The 24,184-nt window shown below is 37.4% G+C and overlaps 1 protein-coding gene across 1 annotated transcript in view; it reads left to right on the plus strand.

Annotated features, from left to right (window-relative positions):
• Positions 1-23,750, plus strand: part of LOC115412752 (integrin alpha-V-like) — a 57,016-nt gene extending 33,266 nt beyond the window's left edge. The window contains 17 exon segments of the mRNA XM_030125392.1: positions 2,084-2,191; positions 2,562-2,617; positions 3,178-3,332; positions 4,557-4,694; positions 4,879-4,946; positions 5,120-5,264; positions 9,391-9,483; positions 9,750-9,829; positions 15,467-15,547; positions 15,711-15,816; positions 17,212-17,370; positions 17,472-17,603; positions 18,808-18,921; positions 20,078-20,185; positions 20,344-20,404; positions 20,407-20,462; positions 23,295-23,750. Of these exon segments, the coding sequence (XP_029981252.1) occupies positions 2,084-2,191; positions 2,562-2,617; positions 3,178-3,332; positions 4,557-4,694; positions 4,879-4,946; positions 5,120-5,264; positions 9,391-9,483; positions 9,750-9,829; positions 15,467-15,547; positions 15,711-15,816; positions 17,212-17,370; positions 17,472-17,603; positions 18,808-18,921; positions 20,078-20,185; positions 20,344-20,404; positions 20,407-20,462; positions 23,295-23,387 (1,753 nt within the window). The 3' untranslated portion in view covers positions 23,388-23,750.
• The last annotated feature ends 434 nt before the right edge of the window (positions 23,751-24,184 follow it).

The following is a 24,184-nucleotide window of genomic DNA, read 5'->3' on the forward strand; positions in this document are numbered from 1 at the left end:
GTTATGTTTAAGGACATATTTTATACCAAATCTGTTGTGTGGAGTCTTGAGTGGAGTCAACTTAAGTACCATTCCATCAAATATAAACATGAAGGAAACACAATATTGCATCAACACATTGACTTAATATAAAAGGGGCTCTGTGTCATGCAGCGCATGTTTTAAACCATTAAACAAATATGAAACTAGAAAAGCACTCGGAGAGCGCAGACCTCCACCAAGGCAGATCAGCTCCCCACCCCCCACCCCCGATCACCACCAAAATTTAATCATTGTTCCTTGTGCCAGTATCAACATTTCCTGAAAATTTCATCCAATCCGTCCATAACTTTTTGAGTTATCTTGCTAACAGACAAACAAACCCTGATGAAAACATAACCTCCGCCATTCCTTGGCAAAGGTAACAAAGTACTCTCTATTAGAGGTCGACCAATAGTGCATTTTAAAGGCTGATATATTAAAGGTAGTTTAAAGCAGGCAAAAATGTTAAGACTCTGTTAACCAAATTTTAATACATATTTCTAAGTGATAATAAGAATATCTAAATCAAAGTATGAATACATAAATAAATACATAAATCTGGATCAGTGAATGTAAATCTTTAATTGAAGTAATTATTCAATAGATCTAATTGCAATTAAGGACTGATCATTTCAGTCTGTTCATGTGTAATCTGTTTTCTCGATTACAAGGAGTTGTGGCAAAAACAGGTTTTGTTAAGTCACAATGACTTTGACTTTTGGTACACCTGAACATCGGTGCCAATTTTAATGAAATTCCTTGAAACTGTTCCTGAGATATTGCATTTTAAACATCATCAGGGCCAACAGACTTTCTGACCAACCATAGATACACATAGAAATCAAAGCACAGGACTGCCCCGGTGGCTCAGGCATCACAGCAGCCACCTGGGTTCCATTCCTGGTCCACGAAGGATCATTTGCTACACATCGTCCCCCTATTTCTCCAGTCTCTTTTTACAGCAAAAATGCCCAAAATACCTACATAAAAAATCTATACATCAAACTGCTAGCGGTAATTTTATTTTACCAGCTATTAATTTTCCTTAAATTCAGTCAATTTCTATTTTCTTTGGATCAGGTTATGCTTCCTTTGCAACAGCAACATTTGCAAACTAAACTGCAGCTATAAATAATAAGATCAAGAAACGAGCAGAAGAATAATCGGTGGCTCGTGTCAGTGCCCGAGCCCCTAATTACATGTGAGAAGGCTTTGTTTGATCGGTCAAACAGATGGTGTGATGCTGCAGGGTGAGAAAAGCTGCACCATATTGAACTATTTTTACTTTAGAGAAAAGCCCATTAAACAATTTATGGACAGTTTGTCACAGTTTCAGATTCACTCTGATTTAGGCTCCTGTTTTCCCCTTATTCCCCATTGTTTTTGGGATGTTACATCCTCAAGCAGCATTAAAGGTAATCTAACTGAATAAATGAGTTCGCTGGTTTAAATGTACTTATTTAAGGAGTATTATTCTGTTACTCTGAATATGATGGCATTATATTTGGATAGGCACAACATAAACAGAATATTCTGAATCGTGCCTTTTTCTGAATGGAGCAATTTTCAACTAAGACATGGAAATGCTGATATTCTTGTTTTATGATGATTCGTTGGGCATGCGTACAGAATTTTTAGAATATGCATCTCATTTGTGGGTTTTACTGCAGGTGTTGACACAAACCCTCCTGTTTATGCTCTAATGGAATGGAGATAAAGAACCCCTCTGCTCAACATGCATACACTAAAAAAGTCCACATTAGTTGGATGGAAAAACATCTACTTTAAAATATTATGAAACAGGATATCAACAGGTTTTTGGAAATATTGAAAAGCCGACCTTTTAAGAAACAGCTTGAAAGAATGAAAGAGGGAGTCTTTGTTAACACACTTGAACATCTGCCATCAGTGGAAGGCTTACATAAACAGGAATTATTGTGGAATATTAATTTTCAGTCGCCGCTTGAACAGCTTATCAGAAATCTCTTTTGGAATAAGTGTCATGTAACTGTCGCTGTAATGTAATTGTCTGTCTATGTGTGTGTGTGTGTGTGTGTGTCAGAGCCCGTCCAGTAATTGGTGTGAATGCAACGTTAGACATGACACCTCAGATCATCAACCCCGAAGAAAAGACCTGCACAATCCCTAGTACCAGCACACAGGTGTCCTGGTGAGTTCACACATATTTCATATTTTAATAATCATATCCCATTATTAGTCTGGACATCAGTTAATTTCCCATTAAGGATCAATTGAATGTCTCTCATGTCATTAGTCGCTGCTAAACAAAAAGAGGAATTACTGTCATTTGGTTTTCAGTGACTGAATCTTAATCTGGAACTTTTACACTTCATGTTGTTTACAATATTTTAGCTTATACTGACATCAGAACATAAAGTTGAATACAGTATAAATGTTACAGGTTTATATTCATATGTCAATTTTGAGTTTGTGAATATGCGATTATTAAATTTTCCTGCAAATATAAAGAGAAACAGTAATATGTGGGAGTTAGTGATTGCTATATTTGTGTTTTTCAGTTTTAAGGTGAAGTACTGCCTGAAGGCTAGTGGCCGAGGGGCTCCCGATACTCTCAGTAAGTTAAACTAACGTTAACGTATCTGCCAAATGATGCCATAGAAAAATGTGAAGTGAATGCAGATCCAAATTATTCAGTGTCAAATAGACACAACCACAGCTGCAGTAGTTAATTCATCATTTCTCATGTGATCAGGGTTTTTCCTTCTACTACAAGGCTTCAGCACACCCAAACCATTAAGTCAAAAGAATGTCAGATCAGCTCTATTTACACAAAGTTTTGTATGTAATTATAGTAATAATGATCCTGAATTAAATATTTTGATTGAAAAAGCTGCTTAACTCTTAAAGAAACTTAGGAAAAGGCATATGTGAATATGAGACCTTTGAATGTCACTGTTGACAGATTTCTTTTATAAATATGTAATGGCTAATCAATGAAAACTACATGACAGAAATAAAAATAACAGAAATAATTTCTTTTGAATAGATTACAACCACTTGCAATTCTTGTCTTGTCTTATCTTAATCACCTAAACCATCTCACCCACCCACCCATCAAACCCACCCACCTCTTTTTTTTTTTTTTTTTTTTTTATTACTCCTTTCACACACTAGCATTCCGCGTGGACCTCATCTTGGACCGTCTGAAGCAGAAGGAGGCGACTAAACGCGTCCTCTTCCTGCACAGTCGGACCTTTCAGTATTCTAAGAACATGACGGTGTCGAACGGCAGAGGTCCGACCTGTGAGGAGCAGCCCGTCTTTCTGAGAGTGAGTTAAGTCAACAGCAAACACCGACACTAAAGACTAGACTAGACTAGAGTCACATTGACAGCATTTCCACGCTGATATATTCACAGCATGCACTGAATAATCATTTGATTATAAGGTGGCTTGATAATGTGCGTAACTCATTGAATATTATTCAACTGTTGTTAAAACAACAGCCTTTCCTTCTATCATTGAAAAACTTGGAATATCTTCATATATAAATATTTTTAATTTCTAAAATTGACCTTTTGGTTGTTGGATGTTTCCTGCTTCCCGTTGTGCTCTGATGACTTCAGTTTTTCCTCACACTTTTAAAAGGTGAACCCTAGATCACAACTAGCCCCAGAATTCATGTGATCATTGTCACAGATCCTTTCTGTTGTTTAGATTCAGATTTTTGTCAGCACAGAGAAAGTGTTTTCTTTCAGCAAATGAAAGTGACAAAACTTGTGTGGTGTCAAAGTCTGACATCATCTTGCATAGTGAAAAATCAAAGATTACGGCTAAAATAAATTGAGAAATACTGCCTTTTGTGTAGTCGATCATGAAAATCTTTGTACAAAGAGCTCCAGAACCAAACTTAAACAAAATTTGACCAGTAACAACAATAACAGCTAATCAAGTCTCTAAAATATAGTTGATAAAAAAAATCTTTGAAGTCTTGAATTTACAAATCTGCATCTAATACCTTAAAAAAGATTTTAAAATGTATTGAATTTGATATTGTAAGTCATAAGTTATGTTTCCATAAATCCCTTTGCTGTATTATGTGTAAATGTGTCTGGGAAATGTCCAAGTTGCAAAGAAAATAACATTAGTCTACTTAGTTCCTCTTGTTCCAACCTCACAATTTATATTGAAATTAGGAACCAATTATCGCTAACTTTGCAGAAATGATCACAGAACATTCAGCCCGACACACATGCAGCCGTCATTTGTGTGTGTTGCCCAAAAAAGCTGACTTTGGAAACTTTAAGGGATGGCTCACAAGCAAAAAGTAAACAAGAGGAAGTGCAAATTTAATCATTCCTGGTTGGAGAAAAGATCATTCTCGACCTAATTGACACGAGAGGAGGGGAACGGCTGTGAAATGGGCAGTAAATTCTGTTCTAAGTAGTCTTACAAAGGTTTTGAAATTTAACTTATAGGAAACGTAGGAACCCTGTAAAAGATTCACTTGTATCAGTGAACCCTGTCTGTGTCATGTCTCGCTCTTTCTCCCAGGACGACCGAGAGTTTCGGGATAAGATCACCCCCATCTCCGTGGTGATGGAGTACAGTCTGGACTACCAGCAGGCTGCGGACCAGAGCGGACTGTTGCCCATCCTGGACATGTCCGCCCCATCCAACATCACCAAGCAGGTAACACTGTGTGTGTGTGTGTGTCTGCGTGTGTGTGTGTGCGCGCTCACATATACCATGTAATTACCATGTAGGATACTCCGCAGATGTTAATCACATGTTTTGATAATAGCGGCTGGTATCACTTGGAGTCTTCCCTTTTCTTCTTTCTTTTAAACTATGCTTCCTTCCTCTCTTCCCTCAGGCTCACATCCTGTTGGACTGTGGAGATGACAACATCTGTAAGCCGGACCTGAGGTTGTCAGTGAAGAGGTGAGAAACTCCTCTTAGTCATATCGTAACATTCATATCTTAGACTAAATGTCAACAAACCAGCTGTGTGTTTTTAATTAGAAATGGAAGGGAAACCAGACCAAGCTAAAGAAAACAGTATAATCTGTGTAGCACATGCTTTCCTTCTGTAATCGGTCCTTTGTTCGTTACAGTGATCGACAGCAGATCTACATTGGCGATGATAATGCTCTGACGCTGGAGGTCAGTGCTGAGAACCAGGGAGAGGGGGCTTACGAGGCCGAACTCCACGTCTACCCTCCTCAGCAGGCTGACTTCACCGGAGTGGTCCGCAGTCAGGTAATAATGTAACACACCAATAGAAGAACATAACCCTGGTTCTGTGTTCATTATGATTAAGAAGGATCTGATCTGCACGTCAGACGAATGGTACCTCTGCGTGGAAAGAAATCATCCTTTGAATGGGGTGGTCTGCAAACACTGGGGGTACCATGATGCTAAGTGACACAGAGTTACCTGGAAAAAATGCTCAACACTGCAAAAATCGAAATCGTTCCAAGTGTATTTTTCTCATTTCTAGTCAAAATATCTCATCACACTTAAAATAAGGGCATAATCATCTAAGAGTAACTTTTCAGTGAGATATAAGAACTTATTTTTAGACAATAGATCTTGAAATCTTAGTTCAAGAAATCTTACCAAGATAATTTTCACTTGTTCCATTGGCAGATTTTTGTTTTTTTGCTTAATTCAAGATTTTTTTGCTTAAGCTGCGGAGACTTTCGTGACCAATTTTAACAACCTTTGCTTCCCACAATGCACGTCGTGACAAAATTCCGAAGATGCCAGTTACCTCCTGGCTCTTGTAAACACATGGTTTGTTTATGGTGGATGGCACTTTGAAATTGTTCACTGTGAGGCAAGAAATTCAGGTGAGTAATCACAGAAAGACTTACAGATTCATGATACTTAGGCTATGACTGGGGTTTTATACAGATTTGATGAAAAAATTGGTCACGAAAGTCTCCCGCACCTTTAATTCAAGCCAAAAAATCTGCCAAGTGAAAATGATCTTGGTAAGATTTCTTGAAATAAGATTTTCAAGATCTATTGCCTGAAAATAAGTTCTTATATCTCACTTACAAGTACTCTTCAGGTGATTATGTCTTATTTTAAGAGTGATGAGATATTTGACTAGAAAAGAGAAAAATACACTTGGTAACATTTTGATTTTGGCAGTGAAGTTGCTACATCATTGGACAGGACACCTGAAATGTACATTGATGATGAATGACTGTATAAAACCAACCATAAATTAAAGCTGCAAGCAGCATTGGGCGGGACCTCGCACCAGGCGATCCGCCTCCCCCGCGATCCACCTCCCGTGACCGTCGACACCTCAGCTCCACTCGCACCTCTCCGTCCCCATACCAGTTCCCACCCTTTAGTGTCCGTCCTCCTTACATCTGTACAGAACACCAGTAACCCTCTGCTGAAACCACCATCACCTTTAAATGAGACTTTTATTTTGGAAACCCTACTGTGTGTATGTGCATTTGTTTTGTATGTGAGAGAAAGAATCAGTTTAAAAAATGAATTGAAATTGTATGAATAACTCAGCATAAAAGTGATGATTTATCACATTTAAGGCTATTATTTTGGAAAAACCCTATTGTGTGAGCATGTGTGTCTGTGAGAAAGAGTACTTTTGAATGAAGAAACATTGTACAAACAGTTGAGCGTTTGGTCATAAAAATGAAAAGAAGTTATGTAATAGACATTATGTATTATTTTTGATAAGGGTTTTATTTTGAAAAAATGTAGTCCGTGTACTTTTTAATGTGTGTAAAATGTCCAGTATCAACAATACAATGCAGCAAAACGTGTTTTAAAATGTGAGAGGGGAGAGGGGAAAAAAAAAAAAAATTTCCTTGGATAGTTTGGGATTTGAACCAGGGCCCTTTGTTCCATAAGCAGAAGCTCTTACCACTGCACTATACACAGACACTGCCAATATGCACCAGCAAGACATTCATAGGGATTTGTCATTGTTAAATGTGAAAAATGTAGTCCGTTTACTTTTGAATGTGTGCAAAATTTCCAGTATCCACAATACAATGCAGTAAAACCTGTTTTAAAATTAAAAAAAAAAAAAAAAAAAAAATTGGATTGCCTGGGGTTTCAACCAGGTCCTCTTGTTCAATAGGCAGCTACACTAACCCACTGTACTATAGACAACACTCTTGTAAGAGTGCACCAGGAAGAGTTTTACAGGGACTTTGTCATTACGAAAAGTGAACACTAAATATAGTCTTCAAAAAATCGCCATAATTCCATACCGTAGGTTGTATCTGAAAAATTCTTTCACTTTTGGATTCTGCAGACTTGTGGGAATTTAATGAGGTATAACTTTTGTGTCAAAAGTCTGAAATGAATAAGCAGTAATTGCAGAAACGTAGAGTAACTTTCAAAGGCAGATTGCCAACTTCCTGTTGGAGTTAGCTCATGAGTGTCAGTGTATGATTTGTCGGGCTCAATCAGACCAACATTTTGCCATTTGTTTCATGTTTCTGTGACATTCCTACTGGCCGCTAGGGCAGATTTTGTGTGTTTTTTTGTACAAAGATGGCGCCACAGAGTCCATTTTGGCACCCAAGGGGTTAATTTTGATATTGTATGAAAGTGTTCACCAGCCATGACATACATGGCAAATTTGGTGAGTTTTTGGAGCATGTTAAGGGGGTCAAATGGCAGTCTAAAGTGGAAAAAGTATGAAAATAAACAAATTGCTATAAATCAATAACTGTACATCCTATCTCAAAAAATTTTTGCATGTGAGAGTTGTGCTGAGTCCCCTGAACGCGTAGATGTGTCACATGTGGGGAAAACTCCAAAGTGAAAAATGAGTTCCAAACATCGCAACTTTGCGGGCTTCTAAAAAAAAACTAAGACAGTTATGGAAAAAGTGCGAAGTAACTTTTTTGAGGAGGGTTCACTCTATCTTTTGGTGCTATTTAGAAGTCAATACGACAAACGGTGTAATCGGAGTTAGTTTTAAAAATTTTATTTTTAAAGGCATATTGCGAACTTCCTGTTGGAGATAGCTCATAGGTGTCAGCGCGTGATTTTTTGGGCTCGATTAAATGAAGGTTTTGGCATAGGTTTCGTGTGTCTACGACGTTCCTACTGGAAGTTAGCAATTTGAGCATTTTATTTTGAAAGACAATTTCTTGAACTTCCTGTTGGAGTTAGGTCATGAGTACCCGTGCATGATTTGTCAGGCTCGATGAGACGAAATTTTGGCGTTGGTTCATGTTTCTACGACATTCCTACTGGGTGCTAGGGCCAATTTTGTGCATCTAGGGGGCGCTAGAGAGCTCATTTTGGCACCTATGGGTATAATTTTTACATTTTATCAAATTTTTCGCCAGACCTAACATGTGTGCCAAATTTGGTGAGTTTTCGAGCATGTTCAGGGGGTCAAAATCCAGGTCAAAGTGGTGTGTGAATAATAATATAAAAACGAACGAAAAACAATAGGGCCTTGTTTGCAGGCAAGGCCTCTCACTGTGTGAGAGGGCCTTACCTTTCGGCTCGGTCCCTAATTACTGCTTTGTTTCTGGATCACCGTACCCACAGATAAAATAGTTACTTGATTTCATTATGGAATTGTAAAAATTAAATTCCAAATATATTAAGCATTAACATTCTGAATTCCTGTGACAAAGTAAAATGGCAAGACTGATATGTTCTTTTTCCATAGCAAGTACCAATAATCTGCTAAAAGTGTTTGTACATGGAGCAAAAAGGCGTTTCACATTCTCCCACAGGAGTATGCAGCTTTAATAATAAAACCAAAAATACTCCGGTTACATCCACACAAATAAGTTTCACTTTGAAAAGGTGTCACTTTTGCTGAGATTGCACCTAGTGGCAGGGTAAGTTGGCAACACTGCTGACCCTGTTTTAGACTATAAACTCCAGGGTTGTGTTGTAGATGAATGGAAACAAAGACTTCTAGAAATGATGACTCAGACACCCACATTCACATCAGAAAACAAGATGTCAGCCTTGGTTACCAGCTGGTAATTCAACATGGACAGGAAATTCTGCCCTTATTGTCTCCATTGGCTGTTCGCAGCTGTTGTGTAGTTAAATTCAGCTTTTTATAATATTACTGATTACATTCTTAGTAGATAAGCTGCTATTCCAGTGTCCAGTGGTGTTATCAGTTCCATTGGTCATGTGATAGGTGGTTCAGGTATGTTGAAATGCTCAGTTTATTTCTGAACTTTGCTAAAACTAGTGTGGGCACAGATCTCCACCCACAGTAGTTTCAGCCATTTTAGAATAAAAACACAGTATTGTTGATGTGACCTCACACAGACACCTTTAGAACCAGAGAAAACATTGGATTCAGTCGGTGAAATGTGCTCTTATCTGTCCTGTGTTTTGTTTTGAACAGACCCTCACCAGGCTGTCCTGTGCTTACAAAAAAGAAAACCAAACCAAGATGGTGGTGTGTGATCTGGGAAACCCCATGAAGGGAGGAACCAAGGTTAGCAGTGACTGCATTTACCAACTGCTGATTCATCTTATACTCAGAACAGAGTATTTCAAGAACCTCTTTATATCTACTGGCTAGAGCAGATGGTATTTTTGTACTTGCCACCATTTTCTAAGCTTTTGTAAATACTGAATGTAATAAAAATACAGTTGCATTGCATTAATTCCACCTCTACTCTCTCTACATGTGCTGTTCTGGTCACTTAATCACTAATTTTATTCCTGCTTTCTGTCTTTTCCAACGTTGCGTTTGTCCAGGTGTTGGCGGAGTTGCGGTTCAGTGTTCACCAGCTGTCGGAGGAGGACACTTCAGTCAACTTTGAACTGCAGATCGTCAGGTACGGTCCTGTCTGTCCTCTCAATCAATAATGGACTCATGTCTATTAAGGCCCAGGCACCTAGCAGAGGGTCCTTAGACCTAGTCCCAGGCCATTTCTCAATACGTGTTCTTGTCTGTTCTTCTGTTCTCACAATTTCATGAAACGTCATCAGTCGGCGCCCAAGTTATGTTCCATTTGAAAGTTCGCACAAACCAAGAACGCATGAAATACCTGGATGTCGTTCTTGTCTGCTAGCTTAAACTACGGGATGCACTTGTGTAGACTTGGCTGGCAATATCCCAAGATGTATTTTGTTCCACTCTGGAATTCTACTGCAGCTTCTGTGACAACTTAATTCAGAAATGTTTAATTGACTAGATGACTCTCATTAGAGGATGTGATATAATGTTAGAAAATGAGCGAGAGGCAGAATAGCAAGAACTATATCTTTCTTATCATAATGTGGGATTCAACAAAATGTATTCCAGTTTTGAAAAATATACAAAATGTGTAAAACATATAAATGACATGTAAATAGTACAAATGTATTGAAATCAAATCGAATAACATTGTGGTGATTTGAGGGAAATATGTTAGGGAGCCAATGATGGAAATATAGCAGACACAGGGAGGAAAGTTCAGTTATACACAGCCGTTCCAATTATAGAGAGACTGGTGTTCTTCGGAAGAGCTTTCTCTGGAATCGTTCTTAACAAGACCGTACTCACCAAGTTCACAAGACCGTATGCTGCGAACTTGATATTGAGAAATTGCCCCAGTCCCTCCCCATGATGCTACCCTTAGCCTTTGAGCACCATCTGCTGGGCAGAGGGCCACAGCCCTTATGGAGTGAAAGGAGAAATTAGGACACACTTGGTACATATGATTATAGTCCGGTACTATACAGTTTATTTTAAAACTCCTTGCTTGTTGGTATAAATTTTAATAAAAAATCAAAGCAGATCTACATGCCAGATCAAGGTGGATTAATCTTTTGGTAACATCCAGGAAACATGTTTACACATTAGTGTTTCACATGAGAGGGGAAATGCAAGAAATGTACTGCTGTTATAGTTTTCAAGCTTCAGACACGGATCATAGATATAACTGTAAACACACATTGTGATTTACATTAACCCATAAGGACCCAGTGTGACTTTTGTATCAGTTCCCAAATGAATTTTTCTCTATTTAACCTTTCCTAAGTGATTTATCACTAGTTATTATAATATTATCCCCTGAATTTTGCATTTTTTCCAGTCAAAATCCTCTATTTTCCTATATTTAATTTACTGATCATGTAGATGTTCATAAAAGCTCAGATTAAATTCAAAGGTTATTATATCAGAAACAGAGAAAACTGAAGAAAAAGGGACTTTTTCAGTAAAATATATCATTAATTGAACATAAACCCAGTGTGTCCATCCACTGTCATTGATCCAACTCCATGGGTTTTACTGGTGAATAAATGTTGTAGAAGATGACAGTGTTTCCACATTCACTACGGAGCCTCCTGAAAGTCCAAATTGGTCCTATCTGATGACCATGAAATGATGAATAACTGTATTTTACACCAGTTATTACTTGTTTTGATAGGATTAATGGATACAATCTCCATATTATAGGCAAACATATATTAGGTATTCCATCATCAGTAAATGAACATATTAAGAAAGATTTAAATTAGCATTTTTCTGTTTCTTTTCACCAATAGCTGCAACTGCCTCAGTTCATAAAGCATTTCTTTTTTTTCTACCACTCCATTCTCTGGTTCTACGTTTCTGCTTTGGCCTCTGAAATCGAGCTTTAAACAGAGGATGTTTCATTTTAACTGATGCAGTTGTGATGTTGACAGTGACTGGTCACACTACAAGAGAAACTAATGTAAATGTGAAACTGAAGAGCCCACATGTCTACGTGGAGACGGTGTAAACTCTGAGCGGTCACTGCTGCAGCGTTGTCGACATTTGTGCATTTCCCTCCACAGACTCAGTCTTTCTGTCGATGTTCATTAAAGCAGAGCCGTATTCCCCTCAGCTTTCTGCTCATTTAAATGACTAAAGACACTGAATGAAGGAAAACGGCGCACAGCTCTGCTCAACCCTCACACACAACAATACTCCTCAGTGAATTTATATCTGCATGTGTGTGTCTGTGCATCTCAGTCTGTTTGTGTTTCTGTGGGAGAAAGAGAGAGAGAAAGTGATAGAGAGAGGTATGTTAATGATGGGTTTCAGTCTGACAGCTCAGCCTTCTTTAGCTCTGCTGCTCGACAAACACTCTGGATCTTTGGTGATAGTAAAGTCCTTTTTCTGTGGATTTATTTAGCATTAGGCATGTTGACTTTTTGTTGTTTGTACAAGGGTCATATTTGAGCCACAAAATTGACAAGTTGCAAACATTTGAGGAAAACAGAAAGCAGTTCTGTGAAACAATTATTATTTTTTGTTATTATTATTTTACAACAGATCATATGTTTTAAGATTGAATATGTGTTCATCCAGTTACTCTGTTGCAACAGAAGAAACTAATCACATTTGGATTTAAATATCTGACAGAATAAGTGTGTTTTGTGTAATAATCTTTAGAGGCCTTTAAATTATACCCACAGGGGTATATAAATATACTAAGAATTCCATGCATCTGTCCGAGATTTTTGTCCAGCTGATTTCTCGGGCACTATTTGCAGTGCACAGTTTGATGGTGGAATTTAAATTTTTGGATTTTTTTCAAAATTTATGAAAATTTCAACTTAGTCACCTTATCCAACTGATTTCTCAAACACAATTCACCCAATTCTTTTCAAATTTAACACATTCTTTACATGTGCCTTTCTCCTGTTTTTTTTTTTTTTTTTTTTTCTCAAATCTTATAATGTGGTCCTCCAATGTGAAAAACCCAGTCCATTTTTCCATACTGCTTTTGGTGTTGGTTAAATTACTAAACATTTACAGAGGGAGGGAGACCGAGACCAAATCATGACCAAGACCAGGAGGTATCCAGGACTTTGTGGAAGTGTGAAGACTAGAAAGGAAACCCAATGAGGACAAATTAGGAACCATAGTCTTCAAATAGTTACAGAAGAATATGATTGATGTGGCCAAACCACTTAATTTTCTCACCATAACAGACACAACAATAATCTTGAAAGTAATGTAACTATGCAGGATTACCAACCTCAGATATGGAGTTTTGCTGTCGTCCTTTCACCACATTTTTTCTTCTGAAGTTCATCCAGATATCTCATGATCATTGCATTGCAGAATTAATAAGCTGCTGTGTGTTTTCTCTTGGATGGTTGAAAAGTTATTTGGGGTACCCTAGTGGTTCACCTAGTAGAACATATGCCACATAGACTCAGGTCCCTTCACAGCAGTCGGGGTTCTGCTCTGGCCTGAGGCTGTTTGGTGGATGTCATTACCCTCATTTTCTGCTGTTTCCCTCCACTGAGTCTCTCAGTAAAAGGCCAAATTAGTTACTGGATGCGTTTGTGAAAGGAAGTTTTACATTGATTCACAATATTAAACAAATAAGTCACACAGTGAAAAGACAATTCAGCATCATCCCATAGTTGTAATAAAATACTGTCCTACTTGTATGAGACTGAAGGAAATACTGACTGATATTTCCATCTTTTTTGTCTTGTTTCAGAGTACACAGCTTCATGATATTACTGTAAATTGCCACTAGATGCCACTAAATTTCAAACAGTGGATTTTCAAGGGAGCATCCCATAGATTTTTCATGTTTTAGTATTACCAAGACATACAACTATATTTAGTCTTTTTTAATATTAAACAAAAATTTATAATTTCAAAATCCTAATGTCATAGAACAGAAGCCAGAATCACACATTATTTTCTTGGTTGCTTGAATAAAACCACTAGGATGGTCCTTTAAAGCCTAATATTAATGTAGTTTGGAGGTTCTTTAAACATTAAATCAAGAGATTCCTCATATACAGTCACAGAAAAAAAATATTAGACCACTCTTGTTTTCTTCAATTTCTTGTTCATTTTAATGGCTGGTACAACTAAAGGTACATTTGTTTGGACAAATATAATGATAACAACAAAATAGTTCATAAGAGTTTAATTTCAGAGCTGATATCTATCCATTTTTCATGATTTTCTTGGTAATAACCAAAATCACTTCAGTTCTTACATCAGTATCTATGGCACTGTACTGCCAAAACAGTGCTTTTAGGCATTCCATGTTTTCTTTTTCTGTCTGTTTTAGTCACATGATACAATCAAGTTAGTACTTGATTGGATAACCATTGTTTTAATGACTTTTGATGGTCTAATCATTTTTTCCGCAACTGTATATAAAGATATACTCTTTATGCTTGAGGAAATGAGACGGAACAGAACAGTAGATTGTCCTGTCTCAAAGTGAAATTTAAGACCATCTGTGAAATCTTTCAGGTACATCGAATAGGAAAGCACAAATGCATGTAAAGGTGTTCCATGAAAACATTTACACAACAGCTGAAGGCTATAGGCAAGCTGGCAGTTCTCTCTGAAGTTTCCATCAGAGGGTAAAACACGCCCCCATGTGGCTGATGATAGCATAGCAGCTACATGGCTTAGTGCTTTATGTATCTGACCTATAGGTTTTCATTTTGTCTGTGTATATTTTTACCTCCGCCAAGGAGATTATGTTTTTGCCAGGGTTTGTTTGTTTGTTTGTTTGTTTGTTTGTCTGTCTGTTTGTCTGTCCGTTAGTGTGCACATAACTCAAAAAGTTATGGACAGATTTTGATGAAATTTTCAGGGTTTATTGGAAATGGGATAAGGAAGAAATGATTAAATTTTGGTGGTGTTTCGGGGGTGGGGGGGCCCATTTCCAACAAACCCTGAAAATTTCATCAAAATCTGTCCATAACTTTTGAGTTATGTTGCACACTAACAGACAGACAGACAAACAAACCCTGGCAAAAAACATAACCTCCTTGGCGTGGGGGGGCCCACGGGGGGGGGGGCCACTGATCAGCCTTGGCGGAGGTCTGCGCTCTCCGAGTGCTTTTCTAGTTAATCATGTTATGATACAGTATCTCATGTCACGTAACCCATAAAGACCCAGAGCTACTTTTGTGGAAGTCCAATTAATTTTTTCTCTCTATTTAGTCTTTCTTGAGTGATTTATCACCATTTATTATAATATTATTCTCTGATTTTACATTTTTCACTATAAATCATATGTTTTCCTATGTTTTCATTTCTATTTTTATTAGATGTACATGAAAAATCAGAGTAAATTCAAAGGTTATTATATCAAAACAGACAAAACTGAAGAAAAGTTACTTTTTCAGCAAAGATATCAATACTGAACATAAAAACAAGTGTCTGCATCCACTGTCATTTGTTCAACTTCATGGGTTTTACTGGTGAATCAATGTTGTAGAAGATGATGGTGTTTCCATGGTAACTCTGGAGCCTGTGAACGTCCAAATGGGTCATATCTGATGACCATGAAAAGATGACAAACTGCATTTTACCACCAATTATTACATGTGTTGATAGGATTAGTGGATCAACAGGTATGAAACAGTTTAGATCAATAGATGCTTTTGTTTGCTGGTGGATGTTTGGGTGTTAATGGGTTAAAGATGACAACATCCTTTCACTGTTGCTTTTCTGTCTCTGTGTTCAGCTCTAACCAGTTCGACAACACCAGTCCTCGGGTCTCCACCACCACCAAGCTCGCTGTGCTCACTAAAGTTTCCATAAGAGGGTAAAAACACATATACATTTAAAGTGTGTATATTATGATCTTATATTACCTGTATGACTGCTTCCAGGTGAGGAGTGTGAGCGGTTTTATGCTGATAATATCAGCAAATACTACAATATACAATCTACAAGTTGTACAATTCAGACATGTTTTTTCTTCTCAGAACGTCGTCTCCTGGACAAGTGCTGCTTCCTATTGCAAACTGGAAACCTAGAGAACCTCCAGTGGTTGGAGATGATATCGGACCACAAATATTGCTTGTCTATGAGGTACACACACACACACACACCTCAAGTGATTATACAATTTTTATCTTGTACTTATTACCTATGATTAAATCTAAGATGGTTTAAGTCACAGGCTTGTATTGAAATTACTCAGATTTGCTTTTCATATTTTTTTCTCTTTTTTTCACTGCCAAAAGAGCTGCACTTGAAATCAATAAATAAATAAATAAACTGTTTATAAATATTATGAAATTGTCTTGTATTAAGCACAATCAGGGTGCTTGTGCTGGTCTTGAAAGTCTTAAAGAGTATGGAATTTTGAAACACTGTTTTCCAGACCTTGAAAAGTCTGGAATTTTGTGTGAAAGTCTTAATAAAGAACGGAAAAAAATTCTCTCATAGTTGAATACACATAATCTTGTAAAATAAGAAATACACAAGGAAAGCATGTAGAAAACTGGATCTGATTTCACTAACCAGTCAGTACTGGAATGATTGTAGTGAAACTTCATATCCATGCACTTTTGTGATTTTTCATATGTTTTGAAAACATTTCTGTCAGTAAAATATAATTTACTGCAAATTCTGTATTCTTTCATTCATATATTTATTAAAATGAAATTTTCTACTACAGACAACAGGTACAATCTCAAAAAAAAAAAACTCAGCACCCAAGTATTAAAGTACATAAACTCATGGTCTTGGGGAAAAAACAGCAGTTTTAAAAAAAAGTCTGAATTATATTTGGATAAAGAGCAAACACCAGGACAATATATCTTCCTTTTAGTAATTAAATAAATTAAAATAAAAGTCTAGTCACTAAAAAACACATAATGGACCTTTAAGACTAGAAAAAAATGCTTACATTTAAGAAAGGTGTTTATTACCAGCAGATTTAAGATGAATCCAATTTTTAATTGAAAAGTTGTGTATGATAAGAGGGAAACTAATTGTGGAAACAGTCTTGTTCTTCAGCTGTTTCAAACTGTTGTAGCAGCTTGTTACTGGTTACATTTATCGTAATATTTTTCAATATTCTTTTAAAATGAGGTGACTGGTCTCATGAATAACATGCTTATCAAGATTTTATTGCTTTTTGAGGAAGAAGCAAGATTACTTTCCTATTAACAAGGATTTTTTTTACTGCACTGAAGGTCTTTTTTTGCAGGTTGATTGTTTTCTCTGTAACCCTTATCTCTATCAGTTCAGTATAAATAAATATAGTTTGAACTATGTTAAGCTTGACTTTTTATGGACTTCATTAAAAATGGATTTGTAGAAAATGGTGGTCATATCTTTTAGAAGTACCAAACAGTATCGGTCTCCTGAACATTAGTGTGAATGTCAGTAAACAGATGAATAAAACTGAGAAGCAGAAGATGGTTGTTTCGAACATTATTTCTTGGATGAATAACAGCCTTGTGGCGTCTCCTTCAGCTCCTGAACAACGGGCCCAGTACCTTCAGTAAAGCGGCTCTGGAGGTGAAGTGGCCGTACCACTATAGGAACGGCTCCCTGCTCTACATCACCAGCTACGACACCGAGGGACCCATCAACTGCACCACCGACATGGAGATCAACCCACTCAACGTTTCTGTGAGAGACTCTCACACACGCATACATGACTGGAACACATACAGACTCATAAAAGAGAAATGTCTAATCCAGGAAATATGTTGTACATGTGATCGTTTCAGAACCCAGTGACACCAGAGAAGAACAACACCCTGGTTCCATCCAGAGATAGAGAGACTGAAGGACGAAACCGAAACCATGTGCGAAAAAGAGACCTGGAGTCTCGAGACGCACAGAGTGACCTGCAGACACTGGTAAAGACACACACACACACACACACACACACACACATGTTGTTCCAGTTTGTGCTGTATGTGTTTTAAGACTGAATAATCAGATAATCTCTTGTTGTTGTTCTTAATTGTTCATTTCAGAGTAATTATCCAGTTCATTTAATAAATAAAGGGCATTGCTGTCTGTCCTCTACTAATGTTCATCTTAAAAGTACCAGTACAAGTATATTATTTTACAGAGGGTATGGTATAATGGGTTGTTTGTCATCTTAGTGCAGTTGAGTTAGCGCTAAAAGTGTTGATGGGTTTTTTTCCCTTTAACCTTCAACGGTTAGTGTAATGTTTTTTGCCAACCCTGAAAAACTGTTGACTAAAAAAAATGACAGGTTCATCCAGTGAAGAATTACAGTTTGCAGCCAATACTAGTTGGAGGTGGATGTCGGTGATTGATGCACAGTAGTTCTGATTTTATAGCAGCGGGGCAAAACACAATGTTCCAGACCAGGTAACAAATACACAGATACTGTATTTGTTACATAGTTAGGAATAAGTGGACCTGGTGTTTCAATGAGCAGGTGTGTTTTAAGTTTCTTGACGCTAAAGTGAGGGAAGACCTGAGACCAGGCGTCTGTCAGATCATTTGGAGGTTGTTACTGTGTCACTGTGTGTTTACTTCAGGGTTTCTGCGGGCCATTAAAAAACATTAAAAATCATTAAATAGATTTTATGAAAATTAGGCCTTAAATGGCATTAAAAAGCATTAAATTCAATGTCCAGAGGCATCAAAAAGTTAAATTCACTTGATGGAAAAAAGCATTGTACTCATGATTTATTTTGGTTATATACACATTTAATAATTTTGATCAGAAGTATAGTGTGGTGATTGACAGGCGGACCCTTTAATTGCTATTAGTTACGGCCAGTACATGAAGTCACAACACCGGATGGTTGGAAGGCAACGTGCTGTGAGCGTGCTCATGCTGTGGTGAAAGAGCGGAGGGAATATTAGCAAATGTGGAAAAATGGGAAAATGCAAGTTTCGCAAAAGTGATTGGAGGAGGAACTATTCAGAACCTGTCAATGGTAAACTGTCATAAAACTAGATATAAAACTGTATCTGCAGTTAGACATGGGCATTAAATTTGTTTACCGGTGACATTAAAAGCATTAAATTAGATTGCTGATACCTGTAAAAACCCTGTTACATGTGTTTTTATGTGTGTAGGACTGCAGCACAGCAGAGTGTCTGCGGATGAAATGTCTGGTCGGTCGATTGGAGAAGGGGAAGAACGCCATCCTCTTTGTTTACTCCAGACTGGCTGTGAACAACTTCCTCAGGGTAAATGTGTGGAAATTCACAATACATGCTGCTTTGTTTATGTTCTGTCAGTCAATATCATATCATTTTGAATATGTTCACTCACCATTTTTTTCACAATAGGACCACATGTGATGATTCTTTTAGTGATTAATCTGATGAGTTTGTATGTAAATACACAGTTTATTACAGTAGAAGTACAGACACATAGAAAAACAGACTGGTAAAAGTAGGACTGAGTTGTCTTCTCTACAGAGGGACATTTGTAGCAGCTGTTTCTGTAACTGAAGTTTATGCCACATTAATATAATGTAAATACTATTAGTTTCAGTGTGAGCCTGGTTCATGAACATGGTCCATGTCTTTTGTTTTGCTGCATCTTTTTGTCTTTTTTTCTTTACTTTTTCCATTTTGTTTAATGTTGATGCTATTTTTTTTACATTTGTTTGCTTTAACATCCTTTTTTGCATAATTGCTGCAGTGTTTATGTTTCACTATGTGCAACATATTATTTTCATGCTTTTTTAGGTTTTTATCTTGTTACATCTTTTTTGACATAACTTCCCTGACATTTTCCTTTCATTTATTCTTGTGTTCCATGTCATTTTATCTTGTTGTATCTTTACATCATTTTGTTTTTGTTAAATCTTTTTGGTTATTACATTGTTGAAAGACCTAAAACCCCCTGAGATCCCAGGTTACATCACTGATGATGTGTCCAGGAGCACCACAAGGTGTATCTTAGAATCGAATGGTTATTGCATTACTTTGATCTTTCTGCAATTTTTACATTGTACTTATCTTCTGTATGTCATTTTTTTTTTTTTTTACATGCGCCAATGTCTACAACAAGGCATCATCTTTTAATGTGCTTTTTTATGATCTCACATCCATATTGGACAAAATTAGTCTTGATGTTGTTAAGGCTTACTGTAATGCAAAATAAAAAAATACTTGATAATTCCCTCAAATTCATTAAAACTAATGCAAAGAGCCTATTTTGAAAATACGAGGGAATACAAAATACAGATACTCATGGTAAAATATAAGGAATAAAAGTGAAAGGTTGTCAGAAAAATTCATACTTAAGTACATTAAAAGGTATTAGTGCTTTATTCTATTGGTTGGAGCGAGATGTTCCTGATTTGTGGGTCTTTTTTATTCCTTTTTGTTTCAGGTTGAGAATCAGAATCGGTCTTATGTGGTTCAGTCGACGGCTTCCTTCAGCGTCATAGAGATTCCATACAAGAAGCTGGAGTTTGACCTGCCGTCGAATAGTACAACTGTAAGACATGAGCACACACAAGCCTACGCACTGCAAAAAAAACCAAAAAAACAAAACATGACGTGCAGATAAATGGAACTTGAAAGAAAATGACTTACATCATTCAAGTGTCTGTGGACAATCTGTCCCTGTTTGTAACATGGCTGTGTGTGTTTCAGGTGAGTGTGTCGGTGCTGTGGGTGGCAGATGCCCCTCAGCCAGTGCCTGGGTGGGTGGTGGCTCTGCTGTCCTGGCAGGACTGCTGCTGCTGGCTCTGCTCATCTTCATCATGTACAAGGTAAGAGGCAAACTCGACTCAAACTTTACTTATAAAGCACTTTAAATACAACATAGTTGACCAAAGCACTGTACGCAGACATAAAAACAATAAAAGTTATTATACATTAAAACAATAAAAGCCAACCTCTCATACTGAGTTAAAGTCAAAGAGAAAAAATGTATTTTAGAGAAGATTTAAAAAACAGACATTGAGTCGGCCTGGCCTGATGTGCAAAGGAAGTTCATTCCATAGTTTGGAGCCAGCGACTGATAAAGCCCTGTCCCCACCAAAAGATTTTAAAATCAATTCATAAGCGAACCTAGAGCCAGTGAACTGATGCTTTTTTGGCACCAGTTAAAAGTGAGCAGCAGCGTTTTGAACCAGCTGCAGCGAGCAAGGGAATTGTGGCTAAGCCCAACATAAAGTGCATTACACAGGGTGCTGGAGCAGGTTTTGAAAGTCTTAAAAAGTATGGAATTTTGAAACACTGTTTTCCAGACCTTGAAAAGTCTTGAATTTTATGTGAAAGTTTTAACAAAGTATGGAAATAAGTTTCTCTCATGGTAGAATTTTAGAGTATGTACAAAGCAGCATTTCCACTGGTAAGGTTTTGCCTTGGTACTGCGCCACGGCAAAACCTTACCTCCACACCATACATTTGATACAAAAATCATCACTGTCACATTAGCGTCATTATACATATGTACCTCACAGTCAATGAAACTTTGAGACCATATGTTTCGACATAATTTTTATTTTGAAACCCTAAATTGGAATTTTTTCATATGAATCATTTGTTTAGGATATTGGCATACAGAAACAAAAATCTAAAGTTTCAAGAATAATTTCAAAACAAAAAACTTAACAAAAGAAAATGGCACCTGCCAAACACAAAGTCACAACAGTAGCGGTCCTGGTCAGGAGTTGTCACTCTCTCTCTCTCCCTGGATGTGGTCTATCGTCAACAGAGCCTGTGGTGTTGTGGCGTTCAACCAGGTTTCTGATTGTGGGTTGGGAACAGCCCATACATAGGCCTGGCTATATCACTGTAGCTCAAACCGGCCTCCACCATACCCAGTGCCCGGAGACGTTGTTCACGTGATAGACGTGGCATGATGCTGTTCACTGGACTAACAATGGTGGCCTTTTTTGGGCCTTTATACAGGCCTTTAAAATCAATCCTCAAATTGTGCAGATACCCACTGAGTATTGCTCAATGTGTATTTGGTCCACTTTTGCAAAGAGACCAACCCATGTGCAATGAACAGTGATAACATGACAACTCATCATTATCTCAACTACCCGAGCACAAAGTCATCAATAAATCCGCAATGAATAATTACAACCCCCTACAAGTAGAAATATGCATACATTTCTACCCTCAAAGTTCTATTGACTGTCAGTATATAATATGTAATAGGCCTTGGGGGCCGGTTTTTGGGGGGGGGGGGGCATAAACAAACGTCCTGCACCCACAGTTGAAAGTTTGCAAAGTTTCAGGAGGTAGGGAAAAGGTAAATGAGCTTCCCAACAGCAGGAGATGTAGAGGATTTAATAACACATGTTAACCCATTGTGAGGTACGCAGACCACACTGCCCCGCATACCCCCCCCTTACAAATAAATAGGACGGAAACCGGCAGACCCGCACCCCTCCTTATTGCATACTGCCACACCAGAGATCCACAGGAAACACTGGTACAAAGGTACATAATCTTATATGATATTAAATAGGTGAGGAAAACATAAACAAACTTGATATGATTTCACTAACTGGTCAGTACTGGAATGATATCCAATCAAAGCTCGTGTAGTCTACATGTTCAACTTGAGAAGGCCATCATTCGTCATGTGTTTGAATCCGGGAAGTAAACATTACACTTTTGGGAAGCAAAAAATTATATTTTCATAAGTTTTGAAAATGTTTCTGTCAGTAAAATATAACTTACTGCGAATTCTGCATTCATTCATTGATACAAAATTAACTTTTCCACTACTCACAACAGGTACAATCTCAACCAAAAAAGTCAGCACACAACTATAAAAGTACATAAAGTCAAGGTCTTGGGGGGAAAAATAGCAGTTTTGAAAAAGTCTGCAATTTATATTTGGATAAAGAGCAACCGCTTATTACCGGTAATCTAAGCAAGTTGTGACAAAAGCATGGATTAAAATCTGAAAATGATGCAGAGAAAGAAATTATGCAACTTTGACCAGCTGTCTCAGTTGAAAAAAGCTGGACTTTACCACTGATTTAATCTGTGTATTAAGTTTGAGATCACTGTCCAGCCTTAGACCCAGGTTTGTTGCTGAATGTGTCAAATATTGATGCAAAGGACCCAGATCAGCATCAGCTTTGGAGCCATCACCAGGCCCAAACAACATGACCTCAGTCTTTTCATCATTCAGGTGTAAGAAGTTTAGTGACATCCATGCTTTAATTTCTGCAGTGTATTGAAGTAGCCGTTTTGCCGAATAAACACTGAACTAAATCAAAGAAGGACCATGAAAGTGAATGAAAGTCCATATATGGTTTCGGATCAGTGCTCAATAGGACCTATATTGATACCTGTAATCAATTCTATGTTATAATCCATCAAAATATGGACCATCATAAAAAAGGCAAATTTTTTATATTTCAAAACTTTGTCAAAAATTCAAAACTCTAAATATCTCAAAACTGTGAACAAGCTTCGTAGACCTTGTCCCAAGGAATCTACATATAATATTTGAAATGAACCACCAGTAGTTTCATCAGAGAAGCTGTTTGAAGAAATGAAATAAAATAATGGACAAAGGCAGATGTGTTGCAGTGTTTCTAACCCTTGTTGGTGTTTGTTCTCGTCTTCAGTTGGGCTTCTTCAAGCGGGTCCGTCCCCCACAGGAGGACTGTGCCGAGAAGGAGCAGCTCCAGCCGGAGGAGAACGGCAACACTGACGCCTAGAGGAGACTCTGAGCACCCCTAACCCACCTCCCACCCCCAACCTGCCTGTATACAATGGACGTTCAGGAGAGAGAATTTCAGGTAAAGTTCCTTCGGAGAGAGAATAATGAATTTCACTGTATTCACTGTTAAAACGGCCGATAATGGTACTGGTCAAGTGTTCTGTTTTTCTTGTTTTACTACATATGCTGTGTTAGCGCCAAACGCAAAGCTCACACTCACAGGTGCAACACTCATAGCTTTAGTCCAGGGGTGTCAAACTCATTTTCTGTCAGGGGCCACATTCAGCCCGATATGATCTCAAATGGGTCAAACCAGTAAAATAATAGCATTATAGCCTATAAATAATGACAACTTTGTTTTAGTGCAAAAAAGTAACATTAAATTAGGAAAATATTTACATTTACAAACTATCCAAACAAATAAGATGTGAATAACCTGAAAAAGTTACATTTTTCTTGAAAAATAAGTGCAATTTAAACAATAGTATGCCTCAACTTATCATTTATACATCAGATCTACAAAGACAAAAACATTTGGTACTTTATAATACTTTTAATAATAATAATTAACAACAATGATAATTTTAATACTTTTGGTATTTTAATAATATGATTCCTCAGTTTATCATTTCTACATTCGCATTACGGATCAGATCTACAAAGGCTCAAAACATTTAGTAACAGGCAGAATATTGTTAAATTGCACTTAATTTCCTTTAGACATTTCAGGTTGTTGACATTTGTTCAGGTTAGTCACATTTTATTGTTAAGGGATAGTGTGTTGATGTAAATATT

Source organism: Sphaeramia orbicularis, chromosome 21 (assembly GCF_902148855.1).
Source record: "Sphaeramia orbicularis chromosome 21, fSphaOr1.1, whole genome shotgun sequence".
In the NCBI taxonomy this organism is placed as follows: Eukaryota; Metazoa; Chordata; class Actinopteri; order Kurtiformes; family Apogonidae; genus Sphaeramia; species Sphaeramia orbicularis.